This window comes from Vulpes vulpes, chromosome 13 (assembly GCF_048418805.1).
Source record: "Vulpes vulpes isolate BD-2025 chromosome 13, VulVul3, whole genome shotgun sequence".
In the NCBI taxonomy this organism is placed as follows: Eukaryota; Metazoa; Chordata; class Mammalia; order Carnivora; family Canidae; genus Vulpes; species Vulpes vulpes.
Window position 1 is genome coordinate 93190244 of NC_132792.1, and position 27089 is coordinate 93217332.

The window sequence follows — 27089 nt, forward strand, 5'->3', positions numbered from 1 at the left end:
GCGGGAACTGAGGTGTGTGCCCCGCGGTGTCGGCTCCCGGCCCCGTCGGGGGCGGGGAGGTGGGAAAGACGCATTACTTGCCTCTTCCGTGCGTCCTGTGCTGTCCGCCTCGGTCCTCCTGTCTGCAGGTCTCTGAACCTCGCGGTCTGGGCGCCTTTGTGCCCCGCGTGGAGGGCTCATCCGCACACGACCTCCGGTGCGGTCGAGCTCTTCCGCAGTGCTCGCTTTGCCGGACAGGTGTCTCCAAAATTGCTTACGGGTGAGGGCGGGAGTGATTTTAGCCCAGGGGACTGGCTCGCGCTCCGCCTCCTCAGCTGCCCAGTCGTGGATCTCGGTCGCTTATTCACCAGCCTTTAGCCTTCCGTATCTCGCTCCCAAGAGATTAACGAGATCCTAAGTAGGAAAAGGCAGAGAGATCAGCTTGGGGATTGTTGCTGGATGTCATTTTATACTTACACAGTTTGGAAGAGTAGTTTGAGCCTTTGGGGAAAGCCTTACAGAGCGTTTTCATGTTAGCGTATTTAACTCTTAGAATAGCACTGTGAAGTAGGCAAAGTTAAAGCCTGGTAGATGAGCTGGAAATTGAGATCACACCCCCCCCCCCACAAGTAAGGTGATGTACTTCGCTCGTGTTTCTGATGTCAGACCCAGTGTTCATTTTACGTTGCCCATCAGAGCATGAAGAACCCTGTTCTAAGTTGCTTGCCTGTATTTGTTTTTAGCATTTGCGCCAATATTTCAAGTTATGATTCAACTACTTGAATAGTTAACTGTGCTTTACCTAGTTTTAGTGACGCCAGAATAAAAAGTTTTCTTGTGTGCACATTATTTTTTTATCCCATTCAAAGAGCGTTCGTTTGTTAACCAAGTAATGTCTTGTTTATGTCTTCAGAATCGTTTTCTTTCTGTATATTTTTCTGCAATCCCTGGTGCTCTGAAATTCTGCTAAGAGTAATTGTTAGAAATATCCAATATGGGGACGCCTGGGTGGCTCAGCGGTTGAGTATCTGCCTTCGGCTCAGGGCGTGATCCCCGGGTTTGGGATCGAGTCCTACATTGGACTCCCTGTGAGGAGCCTGTTTCTCTCTCTACCCCTCTCTCTATGTCTCTCATGAATAAATAAATAAAATCTTAAAAAAAAAAAGAAATATCCAATATATTAGTCCTGGAGGGGACCATTTAATTTGAGATCATCTAGTCCCGTGCTTCTTAAGGTGTAATGTGCAGTGGAATCACTTGGAGATCTTGTTAATTGTAAATTCTGGTGTAGTAGGTCTGAAATAGAGCCTGAAAGTCTGTATTTCTAAGTTCCCAGGTGATGCCACTGCTGCTGTTAGTAATAAGCATCTACAACAGCACATTTATTTATTTATATATATTTATTTATTTATAAGAGGCGGGGGGGGGGGCGGTGCAGAGACACAGGCAGAAGGAAAAGCAGGCTCCATGCAGGGAGCCCCACGTGGGACTGGATCCAGGGTCTCCGAGATCAGGCCCTGGGCTGAAGGCGGCGTCAAACTGCTGGGCCACCAGGGCTGCCCGACAGCCCCCTTATTTAACTGGTAAAGAAATTGAAGCACAAAGAGATAAGATATGCCAAGGATTATACAGTCTACTCTTGGCATATGCCGAGGATTATACAGTCTACTCTTGGCAGAGTCAGGAATGGACCTTCCCAGTGTAAATCGAATTCCTGGGGGTAGTGAGATAACTTTCCAAGTGTATGTGAGTTTCTACAGAATGAAAGACTTTGCAATATTTTTGTCTTTCATATTTCTTTTTTTTAAGGTTTTATTTTTAAATAATTTCTACACCTAGAGTAGGGCTTGACTTACAACCCTGACGTCAGGAGTTACATGCTCTAGCTACTGAGTCAGAATCCCCTTTTTATTGTTTTGACTTTCATTTACGACTAAGACAATTAGCAGATATTCAGTGTTGACTGTGTATTAGAGACTGGGCTGAGCAAAACTAGAGAAGATGGGACTTGAGATGGGTCTTGAAGAATGGATAGGATTTGCATGAGCAGGTGGGAATAACAGTGAATGAATACACTAGAGTGAGCTTGGTAGAAAATAATGAAAAAATGTCTAGACCGGGATCCCTGGGTGGCGCAGCGGTTTGGCGCCTGCCTTTGGCCCAGGGCGCGATCCTGGAGACCCGGGATCGAATCCCACATCAGACTCCCGGTGCATGGAGCCTGCTTCTCCCTCTGCCTATGTCTCTGCCTGTCTTTCTCTCTGTGACTATCATAAATAAATAAAAATTAAAAAAAAAATTAAAAGAAAAATGTCTAGACCTTAGTGGAAACTGTATGTTAGATGTTAGTGGGAAATAAGATTGGATAGATTGAAGGTGATAGCATCAAGGACCTTGAGAGGGAGCTGTGAAATTTTAAAACCAAAGCCTGTAAATAAGGAGCCATTTGGAGATTTAAAAAAAAAAAAAAAAAAAGAAGAAGAATACTTTCATGAATGTGATATGTAAAGAAATGGTAGGGAGGGAAAGCCTGGAATGAGAAAGTCTAGTTGGTAAGCTCTTGTCAAATTTAAAGTGATTAGAGTTTGCATCATTAAGTGGCATTTGAATAAGAATTATTGATGGAATGACTGATAGTTTTTCCTAAGTGTAAGTGTTTCTAGTTAAACATACTGTTGAAGAGTGATGTTTTTCAGTAAATAATAGGCAAAAATCTTTCCACTTACATGCTATTTTTATTTTTCTAGAAGTCTACCAGAGAGGCCCTGAACAACAAAAATATCAAGCCATTGTTGAATACCTTCAGCCAATTACCTGGCAGGTAAGGCATTGATACTCATGAAATACACTTGCCCACATCTTTATACTTAACCTTGAGCTGTTTAAAAATGCAGGTGTCTTTTGTTTTTAATAGTGAAAATGAAAAAAAATGTACCCTTGACCAAGCTTTCAGAGGTGTTCTAGAAGAAGAAATTGTAAGTATGTTTTCCTTCATTGTCAAAATTTTGCTGCTAAATTAATAAATGTTATTTTTAAATTGCTTTTATTCTCAGAATGGATATTTAAACAAGATTATTTTTTCTGCAGTGAGCTTGCTACTTTATGAAAGCTGACTTGATCATAGTATAGGAGTTATGTAATAGTTAAGCATTTTGACAGCACAAGTACAATTTAAGGGGTAAACCCTTAATCTCTCTACAAGTGAATATAAGAAAAGTTGATGAGGTTTTCCTGAGCAAGAAAGCACTATAATTTGAAGGTGGGCTTTCTCGCTTTGCTCAGTAAACAGTGACACATCCTTTAGTAGCATAAAAGGTCTAGTCCAAGGATGTTTAGCATGGGAACTCAGATTCCATGCCCTCATTTTCCTGTGGCATCCTCATCCATTAGCATACAAAAATAGCCAGAGCCTATCCAACTTTGGTAGAAAAATTTAACCTAAACTTGAAAACTCTGAATTTATTTACCATTAAGGGGGCACACAAAGGAAAGGAAAACTTTCAGCAGTTTATTCTTGGTTAGGTGAAGGTTGTGTCCCAAGAAGCTAGATCCTTTTCTAATGGGTACAATACAGTGTCCCTTCCTTTTAAACAATTCTGGCATCAAAACTCATTTTTTTCCTCTTCTTCAGACCTAGTCATGTTATGAGGCATTCCACAAGTTACTTTGCTTTTCTGAGCCTCAGTTTCCCATGTAAGAGGAAGTATAACATTCTTCAGGGTTATATAAAACAACACATAATGAATACTTAAAAAGTTCTAGTTTCTATAATGTTATGGAACCTAAGTACTACCTCCCTTTTTTTTTTTTAAAAAACCCTCAGACAGGGATCCCTGGGTGGCACAGCGGTTTGGCGCCTGCCTTTGTCCCAGGGCGCGATCCTGGACACCCGGGATCGAGTCCCACGTTGGGCTCCCGGTGCATGGAGCCTGCTTCTCCCTCTGCCTGTATCTCTGCCTCTCTCTGTGACTATCATAAATAAATAAAAATTAAAAAAAATAAAAATAAAACCCTCAGACATATTGATGCAACAGTGCAGTTAATTCCCCTGGCCCTGTCTTTGCCCTGTGTCATTGATTGAGTTATGGCCTCAGTGCTTGTTTACTTGATTAGCTTGTAGCCATAATCATGCTAATGTAACCATCTTCCTAAGATCATTGGATTTTAAGTGAATCACCCCCTTATTATTTACTTGATCTATTTTTGCGATTAGTAATTCTATTACTGTTAACTCGTTTTTTATATTTTCATCTTAGTAATTTTATTTTCTGCAAGAAATAGGTTTGTCTTTTGTTTCTGATACTTTAATGTCAAAGGATATGTTTTTATTGTTACCAAACTAGTCTGGACTCTGGCTCCTAAATTAAATTGTTTTCTCCTCTGTTGGTAGATAAATCATTCATCATGTGAAAACGTTTTAGCTATTATTTCTCTTGCTATTGGGGGAGTAACTGAAGGTAAGTACAGCATTGTTTTTCTAAAGTAATCATGGATGTGACATGCTTTATTTAAAAGTTATTTTCCTTATACCTCTCCATCTATATGATTTTGTTCATTTTTCAAATTCTGCCTACCACCTTTGCCAAGAAGTTGTCCCAACGAAATTAGCTCACACTTCTCGTTTCTAGTACGCAGCACACATTTTGACACTTTCTTTGTTCTCCAGTTGTTTCATTTATTCAATAAATATTTATTGAGCATCTACTATGTGCCTGGTACTGAGATAGGACTTAAACATTCAGTGATAAAGAAAACATGTCACTGCCCATAAGTAGCCTAGTGGCTGATGGAGGAAACAGATGTGTAAATTTTTTACTGAGGTATAATTACTGTGAAGTGGGAATGAAGTGTGATTGAAGAGACTCTCTAAACTCTGAAGGAATCAGGGAGGTCTTAGAAGGGAAGCTGTAACAGGAGCTGGGATGTGAGAGATTCTGGATTTGTCAGAAAGGAATACAAAGCTGTGTAAAGGCCAAGTTTAGCCTGGCTAAAGAATTGGGTGGAGCAGAGGGGTGAGAGGATGATAACAATGGTGAGGAAGGAAACAGGAAAGGTAGCTTAGGGTCATTGTAAAAGGCTTTGTATACCATGCTAACAGGGAGCTATGGAGGAAGAGTTGGATTGGGAGAGACTGCTGGCAGGAAAACTAGGTAGAGGACTGTTAAAATGGGGCAGTGGCCATGGGGGATAATTGCCGACTAAAAAAGGCATATAGGAAGTACACAGTGCCTAACACATAGGAGCTCATTAAATATTTGCAGAAGGAAACAGTGAAAAACTAGTTCATCCATACTCTTTAGCAAATGTAGTTGAAATATTTATTTAATGTATGTGAAAAATGCCTTTTAATCTGCAAAGTATTACTCACATATTTATTCTTTTGATACCTATTCCTACAAAAACTAGAACATTGAAGGTAAAAGTGGTCTACTAGTGTAGCAGCATGTTATTCTGTGAACTTAAGCATAATTCATAAATTCTGACTTGACACTTTAAACTTTTATACAAGATGTTCATTTCAGCATACTTGAATGAGTTCTGCAGTGGGGAGTGTTCCTTGCCCAGTTTTTGCCAAACAACAGTTTACTTAGTTCACTGATTACCTTGATGTGTTACTCTTGTAGACTGGTAATATTTTTAATGCTTGAAGTTCAGAGTCTGTTTTTAGAACTTTTACTTTATTTGAAAAAGATAAGGACTTATGATAAAAGCTTAGATGCTTTTTTAATTTTAATTGGATGAGGAATAGTCCTTCTCAGGAGAGATTATTAATTGTGTTCTTCTTGTGACGTTTTCACATTATCCATAAATATGTTTTATTAAATTCAACTCAGCAAATATTTATTGAGCTTCTGTTTAGTGTCACTTTACTGCTTAAAAAGTACAAAAATACCCACAAAATCTCATAGTCTACATAAAAATAAACAGGATCTGATAAATGCTCTAATTTATTTATACTGTGCTTCAGAAGTATAGATGGGGTGGCCCGTTCAAAGGTATCAGGAGTTTTTTAGATGCACTGATACTTACTGTGTGCTTTGAAAGATGGAGTAGGAATTTGCCACATGATAGGAGGGAGACTGTGTAGGCAGAAAAAAGCATTGTGTACAAAACCGTGCAAGTATCAACATGGCAGAATGGGAACTGAGGAAGGAGTATCTGTAGGCGAGGTTAAGCAAAGAGGGTGTGCAGAGGCTAGGGTGCAGGTTGTTGAAAGTTCTGGGGATCACACTATAGTGCAGCTCATCAGAATCACCAGTGAATCTCTATTTTTAAATGAGACTGCAAGGTCTCTCAGCTTAGTTTTACTCAATCAGAATCTTTGGAACTGGAATCTAGGTAATTTTCTTAAGTTCTGTAATTAAATGTGAGTTAACTTTTGTCAAAGTATGCTGCAACTACTGCCAGGGAGTATGCTTCTTAAATCTCTTAGGTATACAGGGCATATAGTATCTCAGAGTCTTAAGTGGTAAGGGACTTCAGCAGTTGTCCAGTCCAGTCTCATCTCTAGCCTTTCCTGCTCCCTTCTATAATGTCCCTGGCAGATGGTCATCCAACATCTATACCTATTGATGGGGCTTTCTATCTTGATTGCTTTTAGTCTTGTCAGGTTTCCCTTGTACTGATCATAGTATAGGAGTTTCAACTGAGTTGAAATCTGCTGCCTTATGCCACCCAATGGTTCTTGGCAGTATCCCTCACATCACATTCCAGATGTGATCCTACCAGTGCAGAATAGAGCTGGATATATTACTTGTTGTTTTTTTTTTTTTAACTTATTACAGTGTTTTGGGCTTACAGTGCTCCCTAGATATTTTCTTTGCATACTATGCTTAAAAGCCTACTTTTCTTAAACACTTAGTATTACTTTAAAATGGAAGAAAGAATGAGCAGGAAGATGAAAGTACATTGAGCTAGTCAAATGACACTTTCTTTGAAAAATATTTTAATTTATTGTTTTAATTAAATAACATTGAATTTTGAAATAAACAACTTTTTACTCTACCATTCTTTCCCCTGAAATAATGCCTTTATTTTAAATGTTTAATGGATGAAATCAGTATCAAACTTTTTTATTATCTTTTTTGAAGGTAAATCAAATCACAAAGATAATTTAGCAACATTATGGAACATTTGGAAATGAGCAAAAGGGAAAAATACTACTCATAATTTCTCCACTTTAAAAAACTACCATTCATTTTGGTATATGTTTTTAGTTTCTCTAGTCTTTTTAAAAAACTTTTATTGTTGTAACCATAATATACGTACAGTTTTGAATCCTGCCTTTTTCACTTAACATTATATCATAAGCATTTTCCAAGTTATTATAGTCGTCATAACCATCGTTTTTAATTGGCTGCATTATATTCTTTTGAATAGCTTAGTGGTGAAGAAAACAGACTGTGGAGCCAGACTGCCTGGGTTCGTATCCCAGCTCTACCACTTACTGGCTCTATGGCCTTGGGCAAGTTATTTAACTTCTCTGTGTCTCAGTTTTCCCATTCTATAAACTGGAGGTAATATCTACCTCATAGGGTTATAAGGATTAAATGTGTTAGTATACGTAAAGCACTTTCTGTGCCTGACATATAGTAAATGCTCTAGAAGTGTATCAAGAATTATCATCATCATCATCATTATTGAGTGCACATACCAAAAATAAGTATGTCCCATTTGGGGACTTTTAGGTTGCTTCCATTTCTTGTCTCTTAAAAATTTGTTATGAGTGACAAAGTATGCTGTTGAGATATTTTTCAGAATTATTTTGCATGGGCTGTTTTACCGTACAATTTTTTAAACTTTTAAATTGGCTTGTGCTCCACTTGAAGGTATTTGTACTGCATCTACACCTTTTGTATTGTTGGGAGATGTTTTGGATTGTCTTCCTCTGGATCAATGTGACACAATATTCACTTTTGTGGAAAAAAATGTTGCTACTTGGAAATCAGTAAGTGCCATGGTTTCTTTTTCTGCTAACATTATGTTTCTGTAGATCCAGAGTTCAGAAGATACAATTTATTTATTTATTTATTTACTTTTTTTTTTTTCTTATATTTTTATAGTGCTGACTGCCAAAGAGTTTGTCCTTATGAGGGAATTATACTACTGTCTTGGAGGGGCTAAGTAAGAGTCATAGTGAGGAAAAAGTTCAAATATAAAATTTGACTGAGTAGTAACAATTAATTTGAAAATGCACACTTTCTTTAAAACAGTTATTTGGTATCATGTTTGTTCTGTACGTGAAAATATAATTGAAAATGCTATTTGTGGGGAAAAAGTGAAAGTGGTAGGGTAGACTCAGTGCATATCAGTGTTCTTTAATATCTTCCTTTCTGTGACTTATTTTTGAAGAGTGTCTAACAACTTCTGAACAGTAGTAATAATTTGTATCTTAATTTCAGAATACATTCTATTCTGCTGGGAAAAATTATTTACTACGTATGTGTAATGGTAAGTAATTCAGTGGTAAATGATTGTTTTCTAAAATAAATGTGGCTAGAAAAACAGATGGTTGAATAAACATAAGTGATAAAATTTTAAAAATAGATTAGTATCTTCAGTTTTAAGTAACAGACTGATTTATTAAAACTGATCATTCACTTTAAATTAAACTCTTTCAGTTCTGGGCATAAGCTTAAAACCAAAAAAAGTTTAGTAAAGTTTATCTTGCCAATGCTAAATTCATTTTATTCCGAATTTTTTAGTGCTTTTTTGGAACAATAGTTTCTATTCTAATTTTGAGAACTGTTTAGAAAAATACTCTTGACAGACTGATTAACAAATTTGGGTATAGTTGTAATAAACATAGAATAATCTCCTATAACCTTCATTTCCAAATGCTGTTAGATCTCCTAAGAAGATTATCAAAATCCCAGAATACAGTCTTCTGTGGACGAATTCAACTCTTTTTGGCCAGGCTTTTCCCTTTATCTGAGAAATCAGGTATGCTTTTATACATTAAATAAATGCTTTGAAGGAGAGTCTTTTTCAGTTTTTAATGAATTAGAAACTCTTGTGATGATAACAAGTAAAATGGTTCTATAAAGTTGAAAACAGAAAATTGTCACTTTTTTTATTGGTAAATAACTATTTATAGTAAATAAATATAACTATAGTTATAGTAAATTACTATACTTTTGGTAATGTATAATACAGGTAACCCTTAAAGTCATTGATTTTTTTTTTTTTTAAGTATAGTTGACATACATTAGTTTCAGATCTACAGCATAGTAATTTGGCAGTTGATTCTTTAAGTTCCAAGTTTATTAATAATGAAAATCTGCAGTTGAATCACATATATATAGATACGCACTATCACATCTCTATTTCATTTTATAATGTATGCCAATTTTTCTCCTGCCATTTTCTCCCTCGTAGTGACTACTATTTAGGCACATTTATTTTCTTCCATTTCTTTTTATTTTTTTAAGATTTTATCTATTTGACAGAGAGAGAACATAAGCAGGGAGAATGGGAGAGGAAGAAGCAGGCTCCCTGCTCTGCAGGGGCTCTATCCTAGGACTCTGGGATCATGAACCATAGGCAGATGCTTATGACTGAGACACCCAGGCACCCCTATTTCCTTCCATTTCTTTTACCATTTTTGTGTGTGTTAAATATAACACTCATATAAAAAGTGCATAAAATAAATACATACTATAATTATTCTGAATCACATTTTTGTGTAAGCACTGTCGAAGTCCGGAAATGGAACATAACAGTTCTCCAGGGCTCTCTGTAATCTGTTCACATATGCCAAATTTTAATACCTCTTTCCTTCAGTCTTCCTTTCCTTAATATCAGGCTAATATACCACCTACTTCATATGTTGTGAGGATTAAATGAATTAAAATACTTGAAGAGCTTACAACGTGCCTACATGTAGTGAGACCCATAGTAAATGTTGTCAGTGGTTTCTGTGTTTTCTTTTTTGTCATGCTAGATCTTATTTTTTCTTTCCTACTTATTTAATGTAATCAAGATTGATTTAGATTACCTAGGTATTTACTGCTTGTATTTTTGACCTTCTAGTTGTGAAAAATATCCCTGTAAGACTTTTCTTTAGTGCAGGTCATTGTTTTGTCTGAAAATCTTTTATTCTTAAGGAATGATTTCAATAGATAAAAGATTCTAGGTTAGCACTAGATGTAGGATTTAATCATATGTAAGATAATCATTACTCTGCCTTTCTCTTCCATTGTTCTCTAGACAACACAAATACCAGTGTAACTTCTTTGAAGATAGTCTAGATTTTTTTTCTCTCTCTTTGCTCTACTTTTTTCTTTATTTTAGGTTTGTTTGGTTTGTTTTTTCAGTTGTACTATGATGTATCTTACTGTAGATTTTTTTCTTTTTTTTCTTTTTTTATCGTATTTTAATCCAGTTGGCAAAAATTTTAGCCATTATTTCGTCAAATATTGTGTATGCCTCTTTCTTTTTTTTTTTTTTCCATAATATTATTATACCTTGTCACTGTGTCTTCTGTCTCTTATTCTTTCTGTATTTTCATCTATTTGTCTCTATTTGTCACATTCTGAATAATTTCTTCAGATTGCTTTTGCAGTTCACTCTTTGGAAGTGATGAATGATCAGCTGCTAAATGATTTTTTAATTTTAGTTTTTGTTGTTTTCATTGTATTTTATTTGCTGAAGACTTGTTAAAGGTATTAAGGTATTAAGTCTTATTCCCTGCTCATATTTTCAAACTTGTTCTTTAATTTTTAAACCAGGATAAGCATTCTTATGTATCTGATCGTTCCAATACCTTAAGTCTTTGTGGGTTTGTTTCTGTTTCTCAGGATGTCTTCTCTTTGTGTCTTGTTAGCATTGGGTGTAATATTTGAAAAAATATTGAGGGATTAATTTTGAGGCCTAGGATACATACATTTTTCCAGATAGAGTTTTCATTGCTTCTGTTAGGCACCTTTAGAAGGAGGCTACCACTAATCCAGAGTTCCCTTAATTCAGCCCAGTTTAAGGCCTGTTTCCTTCGATCATTGAGAAGACTTGGCTCTGGAGTATAGTTTGGTTTACTGTAAATTGAAGGTTATAGCCCTACGAGTTCCCAGCCTTGAAGATGGTCGGGGTGGGATTTATTAGATTCTCCACCTTTTTTGGGCCCAGATTTACTTTTATCATTCTAGCTTTGGGAAGCCATGAAAAGGGTAGCTCAGTTTTACAACTGATTCTCCTGTTTGGCAGATGTCCTCAAGACGGAAGTGGCTTTACGTATCAATGCATTGTTTATCTTACTTGCCTTCTGGATGTTTGCCATGTATCCCTTACTTTCTTGTTAGCTCTTTTTTGAAATTTTTTTCTTAAACCTTTTTTTTTTTTTTAACTTCATTGTCTAGAACAATGCTGTGAACATGGTTTATGGTTAATGCCTTGTAAATTTTTATGGAATTAATGTAATTTATCCAAGTTTTTGTCTTTAGTAGGATTAATCTGAATTAATTAGCTAATTCGGCCTTCTGTTACTGCAAACTCACCCTTTTTTATTACCTTTTTTTAAAAAAAACCTTTCAGCATGTGAGTCCATGTGTCATACAATTCACCATTTAAAGTATACAATTCATTGTTTTTTAGCATATTGACAGGGTTATGCAGCCATGACTACAGTCTAACTTTTGAACATTTTTCCTACCCTGTACCCAGTAACTGTCATTCCCAGCTCATCATCATTCTTACCCTCTCCTCCAGGTTCTAAACAACCATTAATCTCCTTGTTCTCTATAGATTTTCTTATCTGGACATTTAAAAAATGGAATAATGAAATATGTGTTCTTTTATTGACTGGCTTTTTTAACTTAGCATAACATTTTCAAGATTTATCTGTGGTACAGCATGTATCAATATTTCTTTTTTTTTTTTTTAATATTCATAGTATGGATAGAACACCTTTTGTCCATTCATCAGTTGACGGACATTCGGATTGTTTCTGCTTTATTGCCTATTGTGAATAATGCTGCTGTGAGTTTTTGTTTATGAGATTTTATTTGGACATATATTTTCATTTTTCCTTGGCATATCCCTAGGGTGAAATTGCTAAGTCATATGGTAACTCTGTATTTAAATTCTCAAGGGACTACCAAACTGTTTTGTGAAGAAGCTGCACCATTTTACAGTCCTATCGTCAGTGCAAATGGGTTCAGTTGTCTCCACATCCTTGTTAATGCTTATTATTGTTTTGGGTTTTTTATTATAGCCATCTTAGTAAGTATAAAGTGGTATCTCATGGCATTTTCCTTATGACTAGAGATGTTAAGCATCTTTTCATGTGCTTGCCGATCATTTGTAGGTCTTCCTTAAAGAAATGGCTATTTATTTTATTTTTAAAATTGAGTTGTCTCAATTTTAAAATTTTTTAAAATTGAATTGTCTTTTTATTAACTAATTGAGTTAAATTAAAATTGAGTTGTCTCAAATTTATAAATTGAGCTGTCTTTTAATTAATTGAGTTAAATTAAAATTGAGTTGTCTATTTATCAGTTTTATGAGTTCTCTTTATATTCTAAATAATAAACTCTTATCAGATATGTAATTTGCAAATATTTTCTCTCATTTTGTGGATTTCCTTTCACCTTCTTGATAGTATTGTTTGCAACACAAAAGTTTTAGGTTTTTATGAAATTTGGTATATCTATTTTTTCGTTTGTTGCTTGTGCTCTTAGTGTCACATCTAAGAAATCATTGCTTACCCTAATGTCACACAGATTTATTCTTGTGTTTTCTTATAAGTTATTTAGCTCTGTGGTCCATTTTATTTCCCCCCTGTGGTCCATTTTGAATTAATTTTTGTATATGGTATGAGGTAGGAGTTCAGTTTCATTCTTTTGTGTGTTACTATCCAGCTGTCCCAGCATCTTTTTTTGAAAAAACTATTCTTTCCCCCGTTGAATTGTCATCTAATCTTCTTTATGCCTTCAAAACACTAGCATTAGTAGAACCTTAGGGGTGTTGGCACTAATTCTTGTCTCTGCAAACCTTTTTGTTCTCTATTGTCACACCACTGACCGTGGCTGTTAGTCTCAGTTTTACTTCCTCAGGGAGCCTCTCTTTTCAGCATCTAATCTAAACCTGCCACTACAGTCACCCATTATCACCACCTGATTTCAAATCTCTTCTTAGCATTTAGCACCACTGTTTGTGTTGTTTACTTCTTGTTCTCTGTGCGTAGAACAGTGCCAGACATCGCATTGCCTTTTAAATCTGTGATAAATGAAGGCTGTGTTTTGTGAAATGAAGTGTGCCCCCTCCTAACTAAAAACTCCTAAGTAGTTTCTTTTCTGGAAGTTACAGAAGACATAAGAACAAGGTTTCAATTTTCAACCATTTTTTTGGTCCTTCCTGTTATTTCCAGCCTCCACTCTCGTCCTTTTTTTTTTTTTGCATAATCCAAATTTGGTTATGATATGGCCTCCTTATAAAATACAGCTAGATTTGGAATATTAATTTTTTTAAAGATCTGTCATTTTAGTTCAGGAAAGAGAATGGTGTATAAATTTTCTTCTCTTTAGTGATCTTGTTAGATTTTTGTAGCAAATTAAGCTGCTTTGATAAAATGAATTGGAAGTTTTCATATTTTTCTTTTCTAGAAGAATTGGAGTAATTGTGTTTTATTTCCTTCTTGAATGTTTGGTAGAGTTTACGATTGAAACAGTTATCCTTAACAAAGTATTATGGCTATGGTTTGGTTTATGAAACAGATTTGCAATTATTCAGACTTTTCCTTTTTGCTTGAGACAGTTTTGGTAACTTTTTTTCCCCTGGGAATTTGTGAATATTATCTAAAATCTCAAAAGTATTGACATGGTGCTATTTATAGCTTCCCCCCCCCCATTCTATTTTTTTTAATTGAGGCATAATTAACATATAATGTTCTGTTAGTTTTAAGTGTATAATGATTCAGGAATTCTCTTGTTACTCAGTGCTCATCAAGTTAAGTGTACTCATCATCCCCTTTATTTATAGAACTCATTTTTTAAAGAATGCTTTAGTGCTTTTTTTCAATGTACAGCATTACTAAAGTGGCAAGACATAAAGAATCCATTTTTTTCTTATTGACTGGTTGAAAGAATAATAATATGTTATTTAAGGTAGCTTTAAACATTACATATCTTTAATAAGTGGTGTTTTAAAATGTAATTTCTAAATCATAAAAATAACCTATTTCAGAAAATTTGGAAAATGAAGAGGAAAAGCTGTTTATAATTAATCCTAGCACACTAACATAAGCCAGGTTGGCATTTTGGGGTATTTTCTTATAGTATCTTTTTAAAACATTGGTAGGCACTTGACATTCACTAGGGTATATCCCAAGACCTGCAAAAATCCAGTTCTGTGTGTAATTTAGCATGTGAAGTATGCCTGAAATTTTTGATGTAATGAGAATTACATGTGCTATATTGAGTAATAGAGAATAGACAAATATTTTAAGTAGTCACTGCTAAATGAGCAACCAGATTCATTTACTAGCTTAATGATTTGATAGTTTTTTTTTTTAACTTTAGTTTTTTGTTCTGCAATAACTTTAGACTTAAAGAAGAATTGAGGTAATAGAGTACCTGAATAACCCCTCACCTAATGTTAGCTTCTTACATGACCACAGTGCACCAAAACAGTTACCAAAACATTGGTGGTACAGCACTGTTAACTGAAGACTTTACTTGGATTTTACCAGTTTCATCACTGTTTTTCTTTTTTCTGTTCAAGGATTCAGTCCAGGATCCCACATTGCAGTCACTTGCCACATTGCTTTACTCTCCCTAATCTCAGTCTTTGCTTTTTTCATGACTTAGACACTTTTGAAGAATACTGGTCAGGTATTTTGCAGAATGTCCTTCAGTATAAGTTTGTCTAATTTTTTTCGTAATTAAATTGAGGTTATAGATTTGGGGGAAGAAGACTACAGAGGTGATATGCCCTTCTTGGTGCATCATTTCAACATTTTGTTGATATGTCTTATTACTGGTGATGTTATCCTTGATCACCATATTTTTCTGTTGCTAAGTTACTGTTTTTACCTTTGTTATTCTTGAAGGCAAATACTTGGAGACTCTGCAAATACTCTTCTTCTCCTTAGACTTTTGCCCACTAATTTTAGTATTCACCAGTGAATGAATATTGCCTGCAGCAATGATTTTTAGGTTGTCCTAGTGGTGATTTTCGATTTCTCTTATGCCTTCTTCATGTATTACTTGGGATTCTTCATAAGGAAGAGTTGTCTCCTCTCCCTTATTATTAATTCAGTAACCTGTTTTAGTGTGAATGTAGATATTTTATTCTGTGGGTTACAATCCCATAATATAATTATTTAGTTTCTCACTCAGATTGTTCTAGTTTTGCCTATTGGGAGCTCTTTCATGTTTTCCTGGTATGAGAAGATAGTCTTGGCTCATCTTGTGTTTTCCCTACCCCACCCCTGGAATCACCCACTTCTCCAAAGAGCCTGATTCCTTTTATTTAAGAATAGTATATAGAAGCCAAGATCTGGGTCCTAGATCTGCTAATTACTACTGGAGTTTCACTGCTTCTGGGTTCTTTGTGGACAGAGCTAGGAAAGATATGTATGTATTACAAACCCATGTATATATGTGTGTGTGTGTGTGTGTGTATACATACATACATACATACATACATACATATGCGCATAGCTCCTGTGACAGAGTTTCTGGTCGACGTTCTGGGCCTGTTCCCTCTGGGGCTCTTTGTCTTGTTCCTCACTTGTGCTGTCTCAGAACCCACTCACCTGGCTGTGGTGTTCTTCTTTCTACTCCATAAATATATATATATATATTTACTTCTGTGTCTGCCTGTGTATGTAATTTTAAACAACCAACAACAAAAAACATGAGATCATTGTGAAACCTAGGAGTTTAAACCAGTACCAGTATTGATGTTCATTTATAAGTTCTGTCTTTGACAGTGAGAAACCTGACTCTCATTAACTAAGGTATATTTACTCTATATGTTGTTAACACTCTTACTTTTTGATTAATACAATTTTTATTTGTGCTTCAGGGAAATTATAAATTACTTTGTATTGCACTCTGTAAAATTGTTCTAAACTATTAACAACAAGGACAACTGTATTTGTTATAATGTGTAGAATTCTGAGTACTCTGAAGGCATCTTAAATGAATTTTAGAAAGGATTTGAAAATCAAGTGTGGTATTATTTCTGACTTGATCTTTTAATTTTGGATTTATTATTTTCTTTGTTTTGGTTATATGACAGCAAAGTTGTATTCTTAAGTTGTTTGGTGGGTTTGCTTTGAAAATCTTTTCTTTCTGCTTCTTTCTAATAGGTCTTAACTTGCAGAGTCAGTTTAATCTGGAAAATGTCACTGTTTTCAATACCAATGAGCAGGAAAGCACCTTGGGTCAGAAGGTGAGGCTAAGAAATCTAACAAACATATTTATAAGTTTATTACTAAGATAACTCCTGTGAATGGGTCTTCTAAGTCACCAAAAATTTTTAAACCTTTATTTCTAATTTATAGAAATAATGTGTAGTCTGTATAAAAAATTCAAACAAAATAGAAATATTTACAATAGAAAGTAAAAAAAAAAAAAAGAAAGTACAGCAACCCCATAATCCAAGGCCCCAAAGATAAGCACTCTTAGCATTGCCTGTCTTTGGATGCATTTCTGCATCAGTACATTAGATTTGTGTCTAAAGGTTCCTGATAAGTCTTCCAAGTATATATATATATATATATATATATATATATATATATATATCATAATCTTGTCAGTGGGCATTTGGATAATTTCTAATTGTGAAAAATGATTAACAACATTATATATAATGAATGGTATTGTAGATACCATTTCTAAATTATGCAGGTATTTCCTTGGGATAAATTACAGTAAATGAAATTGTGTCAAAATGTTTGCATATATCAGATTTTGATAGCTATTGACCATTTACTTCTCAAAAAGGTCATACTCATTTATACCATCACCAGTGGCACTTGGAGAATGCCTGTACATTTTCCCACAGCCTCATACCAACCTTGGGAATTACCAATTTTAAAAAATCTTTGCTTAATTGATATATACTTGAAAAAGTAGATCTTTGTTTTAACTTACATTCCCTTGGTTATTAGTGAAGTTGAGGGACTTTATGTTTATTGGAATTTATTTTTTTTTCTGTGCCAATTAGAAGTAATGAAGAAGAGAATTACCTATTCATGCCATTTGCCCATATTACTTTTGAAATATCTTTTTCTTACTGATGTGTAGAAGCTCATATGGGATGATATCAAATCACTGCCTACCATTTTGTTGATTTTTTTTTCTCATAAAGCTTTCTTATAACTTTATTTATGGTGCTTTTGCTGTATAGAATTTTAAAATTTGGATATAATATTAATGTTTGTTGGTCTTTTAATTGTTTCTAGCCTTGTGTCATGCTAAAGGCTTCCACTCCAGAAGATTATATAAGCCCTTTTGTTTTCTTTTGATGCTTTTATGAGTAATTTTTTTTTTAAATCTAATCCAGCATGAATGTGGAGTATGGAGTAAGTTATAATTTTATTTTTTCCAAATAGTGAGCTAGTTATCTCAGAACCATTTGTTAAATAATCCATATTTGCCCACTCATTTTTAAAGGGACATCAGGTATAATCAATTCTATTTTAAAGATAATTTATGATATATTCAGAAGACAAATTTCTGGACATTCAACACCTATTCTTCATTTAGGAACAAGTTATCAAGTTTAAAAAATTATTAATTAGATATAACTAACATCTCACTGTAAGTTAGATTATCTTATATAATTTGTTCCTTAAAATGTAATTATTATCAATTTGGAAGTGGTGTTGAAATACCCACCATTTGCTTCAACGTGGATGGACTGGAGGGTATTATGCTGAGTGCAGTAAGTCAATCGGAGAAGGACAAACAGTGTATGTTCTCATTCATTTGGGGAATATAAATAATAGTGAGAGGGAATATAAGGGAAGGGAGAAGAAATGTGTGGGAAATATCAGGAAGGGAGACAGAACATAAAGATTCCTAACTCTGGGAAACGAACTAGGGGTGGTGGAAGGGGAGGAGGGCGGGGGGTGGGAGGAATGGGTGATGGGCACTGAAGGGGACACTTGACGGGATGAGCACTGGGTGTTTTTCTGTATGTTGGTAAATAAACACCAATAAAAATTAATTTAGTAAATTAAAAAAAAGGAAGTGGTGTTGACTTAAGATTTTTAAAAATCTTGCCTCTCACTGTTATATATCTTTTGGTACTTCTTGGACTATTTCATGTAAACTTGTTATTTTGAATTTCTCACTATAGAACTAGACACTCAGCATATCATAAAGTGTTTCCCAAAAATAAGAGTTCTCTGTTGGGTTGGAGGAGGATTTCTATGGTCAAATTAAAGTTGGGACAAAACTACTTAAGTATACTTTGAGTTCTTTACTACAATTCTTAGAGTCCTTAATCAGTTCTCTGAAAGGTCATTGTATTTATTCCCATAGAGAATCTACAGACCATGTTTGGAGAAATACTGATTTAAAACTTTTTAACTTTATCTTCATGACTATCTTATGTCATTGTCATACTGCTCTTGGGTTCTTAGATCTTTGTCACATAGAATTGCCATTGCCTTAAAGAATAACTAGTTTTTTTACAGAAGTGTGACTAGATTTCTCTAACAGCATTTGTCTAGCAGTGTGTGAATGATGTTATTCCAGCATTTGTCTTCTGCCTGACAACTGCTTTGTGACACATTGTACATTTTTTTAAATTTAGCACACTGAGGATAGAGAAGAAGGAATGGATGTAGAAGAAGGTGAAATGGGAGATGATGAAGCTCCAACAACTTGGTGAGTTTTAGAAGTTCAGATTTTATGATGTACAAAGTTAAACCTTAATGACTTATCAAGTACAAGTGTCAAGATATACACAAGGACAAAGGAAATCATGCTTATAGATTTCTTTTATTTGATTTTTTATGTATATTATAATTATAAATCCTAAATCACTACTAGGCTCTATCAGTTGGTTTCTAAATTACATACAGACAATTCATTATTTACATGGCCTACTTTATGCATATTCCTAACATTTGAAAACCCAACCATAGGCAACCTAGGCACTCCTCCCCTTTTTCCTTCTATTAACTTTGTGGACCTAGTGCCTGTGGATAATGGGCTGACTTTTTAATGAAGTAAGAATAAGAAGTAACCTCCTTTCCCTCCTCTTCCCTTCCCATACCCATCTTTTGTTTCATATCTCATCTGCTAACTGTGCTTCCTTTCCAAATAATTTCTTCCTAATGCTCATTAGGAGCAATGAGGAAGAGAAAAAGGGAGATACGAAGGAAAATATTCACTTCCAGGTGTCTGAGGTGACAAAAGTTATCAGTTGCAATTGAATTTCTCGAGGATCAAGAAGAGTTTCTAATATCTGCACAGAGAGATGTATACCTGGCATCCCAGATTTCAGATTCAAACACATTATCTCCAAAGAAGCATCGAGAGCAGTGTGGCTCCAGGCTGAATTCCAATTCTAGCCATGTAACCTAAAGCAATTACCTGACTTCCCTGCAACTCAGTTGCAGTGTCTTTAAAATGTAGTAATGGGGGGCAGCCCGGGTAGCTCAGCGGTTTAGTGCCGCCTTCAGCCCAGGGCCTGATCCTGGGGACCTGGGATGATCGAGTCCCACGTCGGGCTTCCTGCATGGAGCCTGCTTCTCCCTCTGTCTGTGTCTCTGCCTCTCTCTCTCTCTCTCTCTCTCTCTCTGTGTGTGTGTGTGTGTCTCTCATGAATAAATCTTAAAAAAAAAAAAAAAAAAAAGAAAAGAAAAGAAATATAATGTAGTAATGGCACCTACCTGCTCATTGAGATTATTAAATGAGATGGTGCTTGGATATGGTCTGTTAAGATACACAGTAGTTATATTTTCTTTAGTTGTTGATGTTATATACAGTGATCTACGGAAAGCGCTTATTAGAACAGTTTATTTGTTAGCTATTATTACTAGCTATAGTTCTGTGTTTTGGGTTTTTGTTTTTGTTGTGGTTTTTTTAGAGACCTATTTGTTCATGTACATTGTGGATAGAGTATACTTTTGGGGTCTGACCTGAGCAACATAAAGGATCAAGGCAGCAGGGTTCAACATAACAGGTCACCTGAAATGTAAAAAGAGCCCCCAAAGACAAACTGCCCAATGCAGTTTTGTGTAGTTAGACTCTGCCTAAACCTGTATAGATAGATCGGCCCCATTGACTATTAGCTAGTCCCAGTTGCAGAAAAATCAGGTAAATAGGATTCAATACTCTTAGTCTGTCACAATCATTTTATTTTATTTTGTCCTTTTTTTAATTGAAATGTGGTTGATATACAGTAATACATTAGTTTCAGGTATATAACATAATGATTCATGTTTTTACACAGTAGGACGTGATCACCAGGATAAGTCTAGCTGCCATCTGTCAACCAATTATAATGTTGTGTTGTTGACTGCATTCCCTATGCTATACTTAACATTCCAGTGACTTATCTTAAAACTGCAGGTTTTACCTTTTAAATCCTCTTCACTATTTTTTAAATAAAGGAAGAGATTGGGAAATTACTTTGTGACTAATTGTATCACCAGATTGTTTTAGGCACTGTCATTTACAGAGAACATGTATCTATAGTATGAAGCCCATTTCAGATTTGGGTCAAATACACCAGTAAAAAATTCTGGATTAAAAAAAATTCCAATTTAATGTTCTATAAAATCACCAGCTCAACATTTTAAAAAAAATGTCAAGTTGCAGAACATCTTGGTTAAAATAGTTACAAAACTTTTTTTTTTTTTTTTTAAGATTTTATTTATTTATTAGAGAGCATGAGCAGGGGACAGAGGCAGAGGGAGAAGCAGATTCCCCACTGAGCAGGGAGCTCGACTCAGGGCTCCATTCCAGGACCCTGTGATCATGACCCAGGCCGAAGGCAGACATCCAACAGACTGAGCCACCCAGGCACCCCGAAAACATTGTTTTTATTTTTTTTAACATATATATTTTAAAGATTTATATATTTATTCATGAAAGACACAGAGAGAGAGAGAGAGTCAGAGACAAAGGCAGAGGGAGAAGCAGGCTCCCTGCAAGGAGCCCAATTTGGGACTCGTTTCTGGGTCTCCGGGATCACACCCAGAGCAAAAGGCAGATGCTCAACTGCTGAGCCACCCAGGTGTCCCAACATTCTGTTTATAGACAGTAACTCTCACCTTAATATGTTACGATTTTCGTATACAACAAGTAGTTACATATGCTTTGTGTAGATAAATACAGAATCCAGATGTATTTGTGGAATATTGAAGTTAGAGGGCAAATTGCAGTGGATCAAAACATGAAAGGAGGGTGAGGATGTGGTGACATTGAGTGTAAATGATTTTCAGGACATTGAGACATGAAGAAAAAGCCATGGAGGGACAGCATGGATTGGAACTTTAAAAGGAGAAGATATTTTAAAAATTTTAGTGCAATTAAAAGGTTTTCTAGTAGTCATATATTAATACTACTATAAAATTTCTCCTGTGAGGCACCTAAGATAAATACTAGGCCAACTAAAAAAAGAGATCAGAAGGTTTAATAAGTAGACAATGATAATTAACAACTTAGAGTAAGATTGTTATTAGTATCAAACAGTAAATTAAGATGTGAGCTTTCTGGCAAGTGAGACAATAAAGGAACATATAATGGTTACATAATTCTCATTCTGATTAGAGACCATATCCCATTAGTAAGAGGCAAACTTTTCTTGTACTACGTTTCAAGAGGTGTTTATTATATTCTCATATGTGGTAACTGAGTAACAGTGTGTGTTGTGTGTGTGTGTGTGTGTGTGTGTGTGTGTGTGTAACTGTACATATAAAACTAGAAAATCTTCAAAAGCAGTTTGGTTTCAAAAACATTTCTTTTTTAAAAATTTTTATTTAGGGATCCCTGGGTGGCGCAGCAGTTTGGCGTCTGCCTTTGGCCTAGGGCGCGATCCTGGAGACCCGGGATCGAATCCCACATCGGGCTCCCGGTGCATGGAGCCTGCTTCTTCCTCCGCCTGTGTCTCTGCCTCTCTCTCTCTCTCTCTGTGACTATCATAAAAAAAAAAAAAAAAAAAAAAAAAATTATTTATTTGAGAGAGGCAGAAATAGAGAGAGAGAGAGAGAATGAGTAGGGAGGAGAGGGAGAGGCAGACTAGTTGCTAAGCAGGGAGCCCCACATGGGACTCGATCCCATGACCCCAGGATCATGACCTGAGCTGAAGGCAGATGCCCAACCAACTGAGCCACCCAGGCGCCCCTCAAAAACATTCTTTATTAAGCGTATGGAACTACACAAATACCATGTTATTTCATGGGTATTAATTATTTTACATGTGGCTTTTTCTTTTTTCCAATTTACTTGCACATTTTGGAAAATGTTCCTTTTATGGTTTTTGTGTGTGTGTGACTTTTTTTAACTTGATCTGTATAAAACTCAGATTTTTTTTTTTTTTAAGATTTTATTTATTTATTCATGAGAGACAGAGAGAGAGAGAGAGGGAGAGAGAGAGAGAGGCAGAGACACAGGCAGAGTGAGAAACAGGCTCCATGCAGGAAGCCTGACGTGGGACTTGATCCTGGGTCTCCAGGGTCACACCCTGGACTGAAGGCAGTGCTAAACTGCTGAGCCACCTGGGCTGCCCAAAACCCAGATTTATAATCTCGTTATAAGTCAATGAAATTGCTTCAGTTATAGAAAATAGTTGATGTCAGTTGACGTTCAGATCACTGTTTTCCTGTTTTCAGAGTTTTTACTAGGAAAGAGTGTAGAAAGAATGAAAGTTAACATGCCCCTTCGATTTTTTTGACTACTGCTGATTCTTGATAAAACTTTTGGCAGGAGCTGGATTTTGGTCAATTAAAAGTTGTCAGTATTCTTCATTATTGATTTGAAACAAGATCTACATGTTTCAAATATTAGTAGTTCTAGCAAAGTTAGCATTCTTTTATCTCAAGGTAAATAAAATAGTTATTTACCTTTATACATAATTCAAAGTGGTTGTAATTTAGGTAAGTACCTAAGTATAATTTCAATCCTCTTTTGTAAAATGAAGTGCATGCACTTTGTTAAACTGCTGTTTTCTTGCAGACCAAGAGCTTTTTCAGTTATTGCCAAGTTCAAAGCTTTGTTCCAGGCTGTTACAGTTGTCAGAAGTGTGAATCTAATATAAGTGATCTGTTACTATGTGTGTAGGTGTATGTGGGTTTTTTAAATCTATATACCAATTAATATAAATTTAATAAAATTCTTTAAATAGGTATTTTATGATACAAACTTGTACTTTGTAATCTTAACCATATGAATTAGAGTCATATGGTGAGAATCTTTATCACATGTGCTTCCACATGTTATACTAAACAACTTTTCCTTTGGCATTCTTCACTAATGGCTTTTCAGACATTTTTGTAGAAAACTGATTTTTTGCACTACACACACACACACGTATGTATGTATGTATGTAGTATGCATGGCATTTTTCAGGTTTTTAAACATTACCCTCTCACCCCAAAACCTTAAAAATTAAAAAGTACATGATAAAAATTATACTCCTTTTACTTTTCTATAATCCTTTAAAATGCATTATAATATGGCCCCTGATACTCCCTAGTCATTAAAAAAGTAATTTTAAATATATCCATCTCAAAGATGAAGAGTGGAAGATTAACTTAACTTCCTATTATTGACCAGACTAGAGAAGGCAAGACTCTTAACATCATAGTGCTGTGTGGCTCATTAAACCCCAAGCCCCTTCCTGTTTGCCACATGAAATTACAGTCTTCCTTGGAACACTTGTATGGCTATGAGGCTTAGAGAAAATGCTAACTGTAATCCATAGATTCATTTTATTAAGGTTTATTTAGGAAGATTAGAAAGTAGTACACAATTGTGTTTAGAAATAAAATTAATTTTACATAGGTGATGTTGAAAATTTTAGTGAATATTTGAGGATATGAAATAGTCAATACCACAAGCATTTTTTTTTACATAATGGGTGTTTTGAATGATTTAGAAAATTTTGTTAAAAACAAAAATCTCTTAGGTAAAGTCTGAAATGTTTAACTTCTAAAATCAAAACATAGTGTAATTTTGGTAAATTTAAAAATTTAAAGAATGTGTATTGATAATGCAGATTTGTAACAGTGAAAGTGCAAGTTGAATTAGGAATAATGTAATAAAGATACTAAAGAAAAGGCTTATTTTTGTAATACTGAGTTGATGTGTACTTTACATATCTGTCTCATTCCATGGCCTTTAGCATAGGTTAAAGGTGACACTAGCTTAAACAATGTGGAAGTTGATTTCTTTCTTGAGGAAAAGTCTGGAGACAGGCAGTTTACAGCTGATAGAGTATCACTTTTCAGGGAGATTGTCTAAGGACCTGTGTTCCTCCTAACTTGTATCTCTTGGTATTTGCTTTTTTTCCTATAGTCCATGTGGCTCATCATCATATGTGTATTATGGCCAGCAAAACGGGATAAAGGAAAATGGTAAAACATGGCCCGGATTTGAACATATTACTTCAATTCCCAAGTAGCCAGAATTTAACCAATGAGGCCACACCTAACCACAAGAGAGGTTGGGAAACATGGTCTTTAATTCTAAACAATCATGTACTGGGCCAGAATCCAGGGGTTCTAGATAAAGTGGGTCTTTTAGGGTCTATGAATCCCCTGAAATTGTTTATAAAAGTTTATATAAGTATGAATGTGCACTTTTCTGGGGAAAGGAGTTGTAGCTATCATCAGCTTCTTAAAGGGGTATATGAACTAAGAAAAGTTAGGAGCACTTAGATATTTCTAAAAGAACTTAAGTGATTTATTTAATATAACATTTATTTTATTAGCTCCATTCCAATTGACTACAACCTGTATCGAAAATTCTGGTCACTTCAGGATTACTTCAGGAACCCTGTGCAATGCTATGAGAAGATTTCATGGAAAACTTTTCTTAAGGTGAGTTGCTGACCACCTGGTACCCAAAACCCAATATTTTTACAGTTAATGACAGAAGTAAAGCTTGACTCTTATCCAGTATGCTTGTTATTATATAATTTTAACTCTTACATGTTTACGCCTATTTCCTAATGTTATAAACCACAGATTTTGTGAAGTAGTGTGATTTAGGGATTTAAAAGTTCATAATTACAGCCTTGGGTTTTTTTGTTTGTTTTTATATAGTATTGTCAACATGAATTGATGAATTTTTGTCAAATATGTTGTCTTCACTTTGCACAAAATTATTTCAAGTGTCCTGTTGATACTTGAAATAATAAGGATTGCAAACTATAGCCATGGGCCAAATCCAGCCTTCTGCCTGTTTTCGTAGATAGAGTTAGTTATCTTGGGACACAGCCATGCTCATACTTGTAGATATTTGTGTACTGTAATGGCATATTTGAGTAGTGTGACAGAGACCATATGAGCCAGATAGCCTGTGAATATTAATAGAAGGAAGCTTCTTTTAAAATGAAGTCGAAAGCCAGCAGGGAGAACTTTCACATTCAGCACTAGTTGCCATTTGCAGAGCCAACTGGAAGAGATGGACCTTGCTAAAAAACCAAGAATCAGACACTTGACCAACTGCACCACCCCGGTGCCCTTGGTAGTTTTATTTTTAAGATTAAAAAGCCTAGAGGTGCCTTGCAGGCTCAGTCAGTAGAACATGCTACGCTTGATGTCATGGTTTTAAATTTGATCCACACTTTAGGTATAGAGATCACTTAAAAATAAAATATTAAAAAAAAAAAAAAGGTTAACAAGCCTAATATGCCTACTATCAAAAAAAAAAATGGCTAGTCTTTGTTTTATAAGAATTCCCTATATTTCTTTTTCTTGGCTGCTTAAATACCAGTTGTCCTTTTTGATTATAGTCAAAATCAAAAGCAAATAGGTAGCTCTTAAAAGTAGCATGGTATGTGTTCAGATTAAGTGGTGAATAAGAAATCATCTAGAATTGTTCCCCAGCTGGGTAGGATTTGATGTCATTGTTTTATTTGGTCACAGCATTTAGCACAAGAAATGCTTCAGCATTTAACAGCTGGTTAAACATCTCATTTCACTGGTAAATTTCTGGATACTCTCAAAGCATTACATTCTCTGTTGGTCCCTTACACAAACTGCATAAGAAATTACATTTCCTCAGGAGTAGAAAGTTTATTCCTGCTTTGACAATACAATGAACTCTCATACCAAATAGTTTTAATCCCATTTTGCCATCATAGTTTTTCTTGTTTTATGTGCTTTATAGTGTGCATACATGGTTAACTATGAGTAAATTCTAAATATTTTGATATAAAAAAGCACTAAAAAAATTATTGGGCACAATGCCAAATAAAACTAATTGGTATTTTTACTCTGCAGTATTCTGAAGAAGTTCTAGCTGTTTTTAAAAGTTATAAATTAGATGATACTCAAGCCTCAAGGAAAAAAATGGAAGAATTAAAAACAGGAGGAGAACATGTATATTTTGCAAAATTTTTAACAAGTGAAAAGGTATACATTTTTCTTTTTTTTTTTTTACTAAGCATAATAAGTAGTTGTCTGTTTTTCTGTTTAGCTGATATTCTTTTTAAGTTAAGTTTCACAGAAATATTTCTTTAGTTTTGGTTAAAGCTGGTAAGTATTAGTTTGAGAGTCTGTGTCTTCCTTGCACAAGTAAGACTAATTTGATTTCAGACCTGAAAGAAGTTGTTCTGCGTTGTCTGTGTTATAGGCTTATTTTGCAGTGTAATTGTTTTCAGGTGCATGTGTTTTGAACCTCAAGTTAGGATTTAATTTACATTTATGAAAATGATATTTTATAATTAGTTTGTCATTTGGGTACTAATAAGGGATTTAAATATTCCCTGATAATTTTACTTACACAGCTTAATCATTAAATTTTGCTCAAATACAATGTTAAAGGATTATGTAAATTTTCCAGTCAAGATGGCACATTAAGTGTATGTTTTGACTTACTCCCTTTGCTCCAAACACATAGAACTGACAGGTAAATATAAAAGGAGAAAGACAAAGCTGGGCTTCCAGAAACAAGAAAAATATCTTAATGGACCAATAATGC

The 27089-nt window shown here is 35.0% G+C and overlaps 1 protein-coding gene and 1 long non-coding RNA gene across 2 annotated transcripts in view; one reads left to right on the forward strand and one right to left on the reverse strand.

Annotated features, from left to right (window-relative positions):
• The window catches only part of LOC140595221 (uncharacterized), a 138798-nt gene extending 138349 nt beyond the window's left edge, over nucleotides 1-449 (reverse strand). Inside the window, exon 1 of the long non-coding RNA XR_011996739.1 lies at nucleotides 82-449. This is a non-coding gene — a long non-coding RNA (uncharacterized lncRNA). The remainder of the gene's footprint in view (nucleotides 1-81) is intronic.
• Nucleotides 1-27089, forward strand: part of THOC1 (THO complex subunit 1) — a 55970-nt gene that overhangs the window by 671 nt on the left and 28210 nt on the right. Inside the window, exons 2-11 of the mRNA XM_026006552.2 lie at nucleotides 2727-2800; nucleotides 2894-2954; nucleotides 4370-4436; nucleotides 7809-7927; nucleotides 8382-8430; nucleotides 8827-8922; nucleotides 16289-16371; nucleotides 18745-18818; nucleotides 24874-24982; nucleotides 26390-26521. Coding sequence (XP_025862337.1) covers nucleotides 2727-2800; nucleotides 2894-2954; nucleotides 4370-4436; nucleotides 7809-7927; nucleotides 8382-8430; nucleotides 8827-8922; nucleotides 16289-16371; nucleotides 18745-18818; nucleotides 24874-24982; nucleotides 26390-26521 — 864 coding nt within the window. The remainder of the gene's footprint in view (nucleotides 1-2726; nucleotides 2801-2893; nucleotides 2955-4369; nucleotides 4437-7808; nucleotides 7928-8381; nucleotides 8431-8826; nucleotides 8923-16288; nucleotides 16372-18744; nucleotides 18819-24873; nucleotides 24983-26389; nucleotides 26522-27089) is intronic.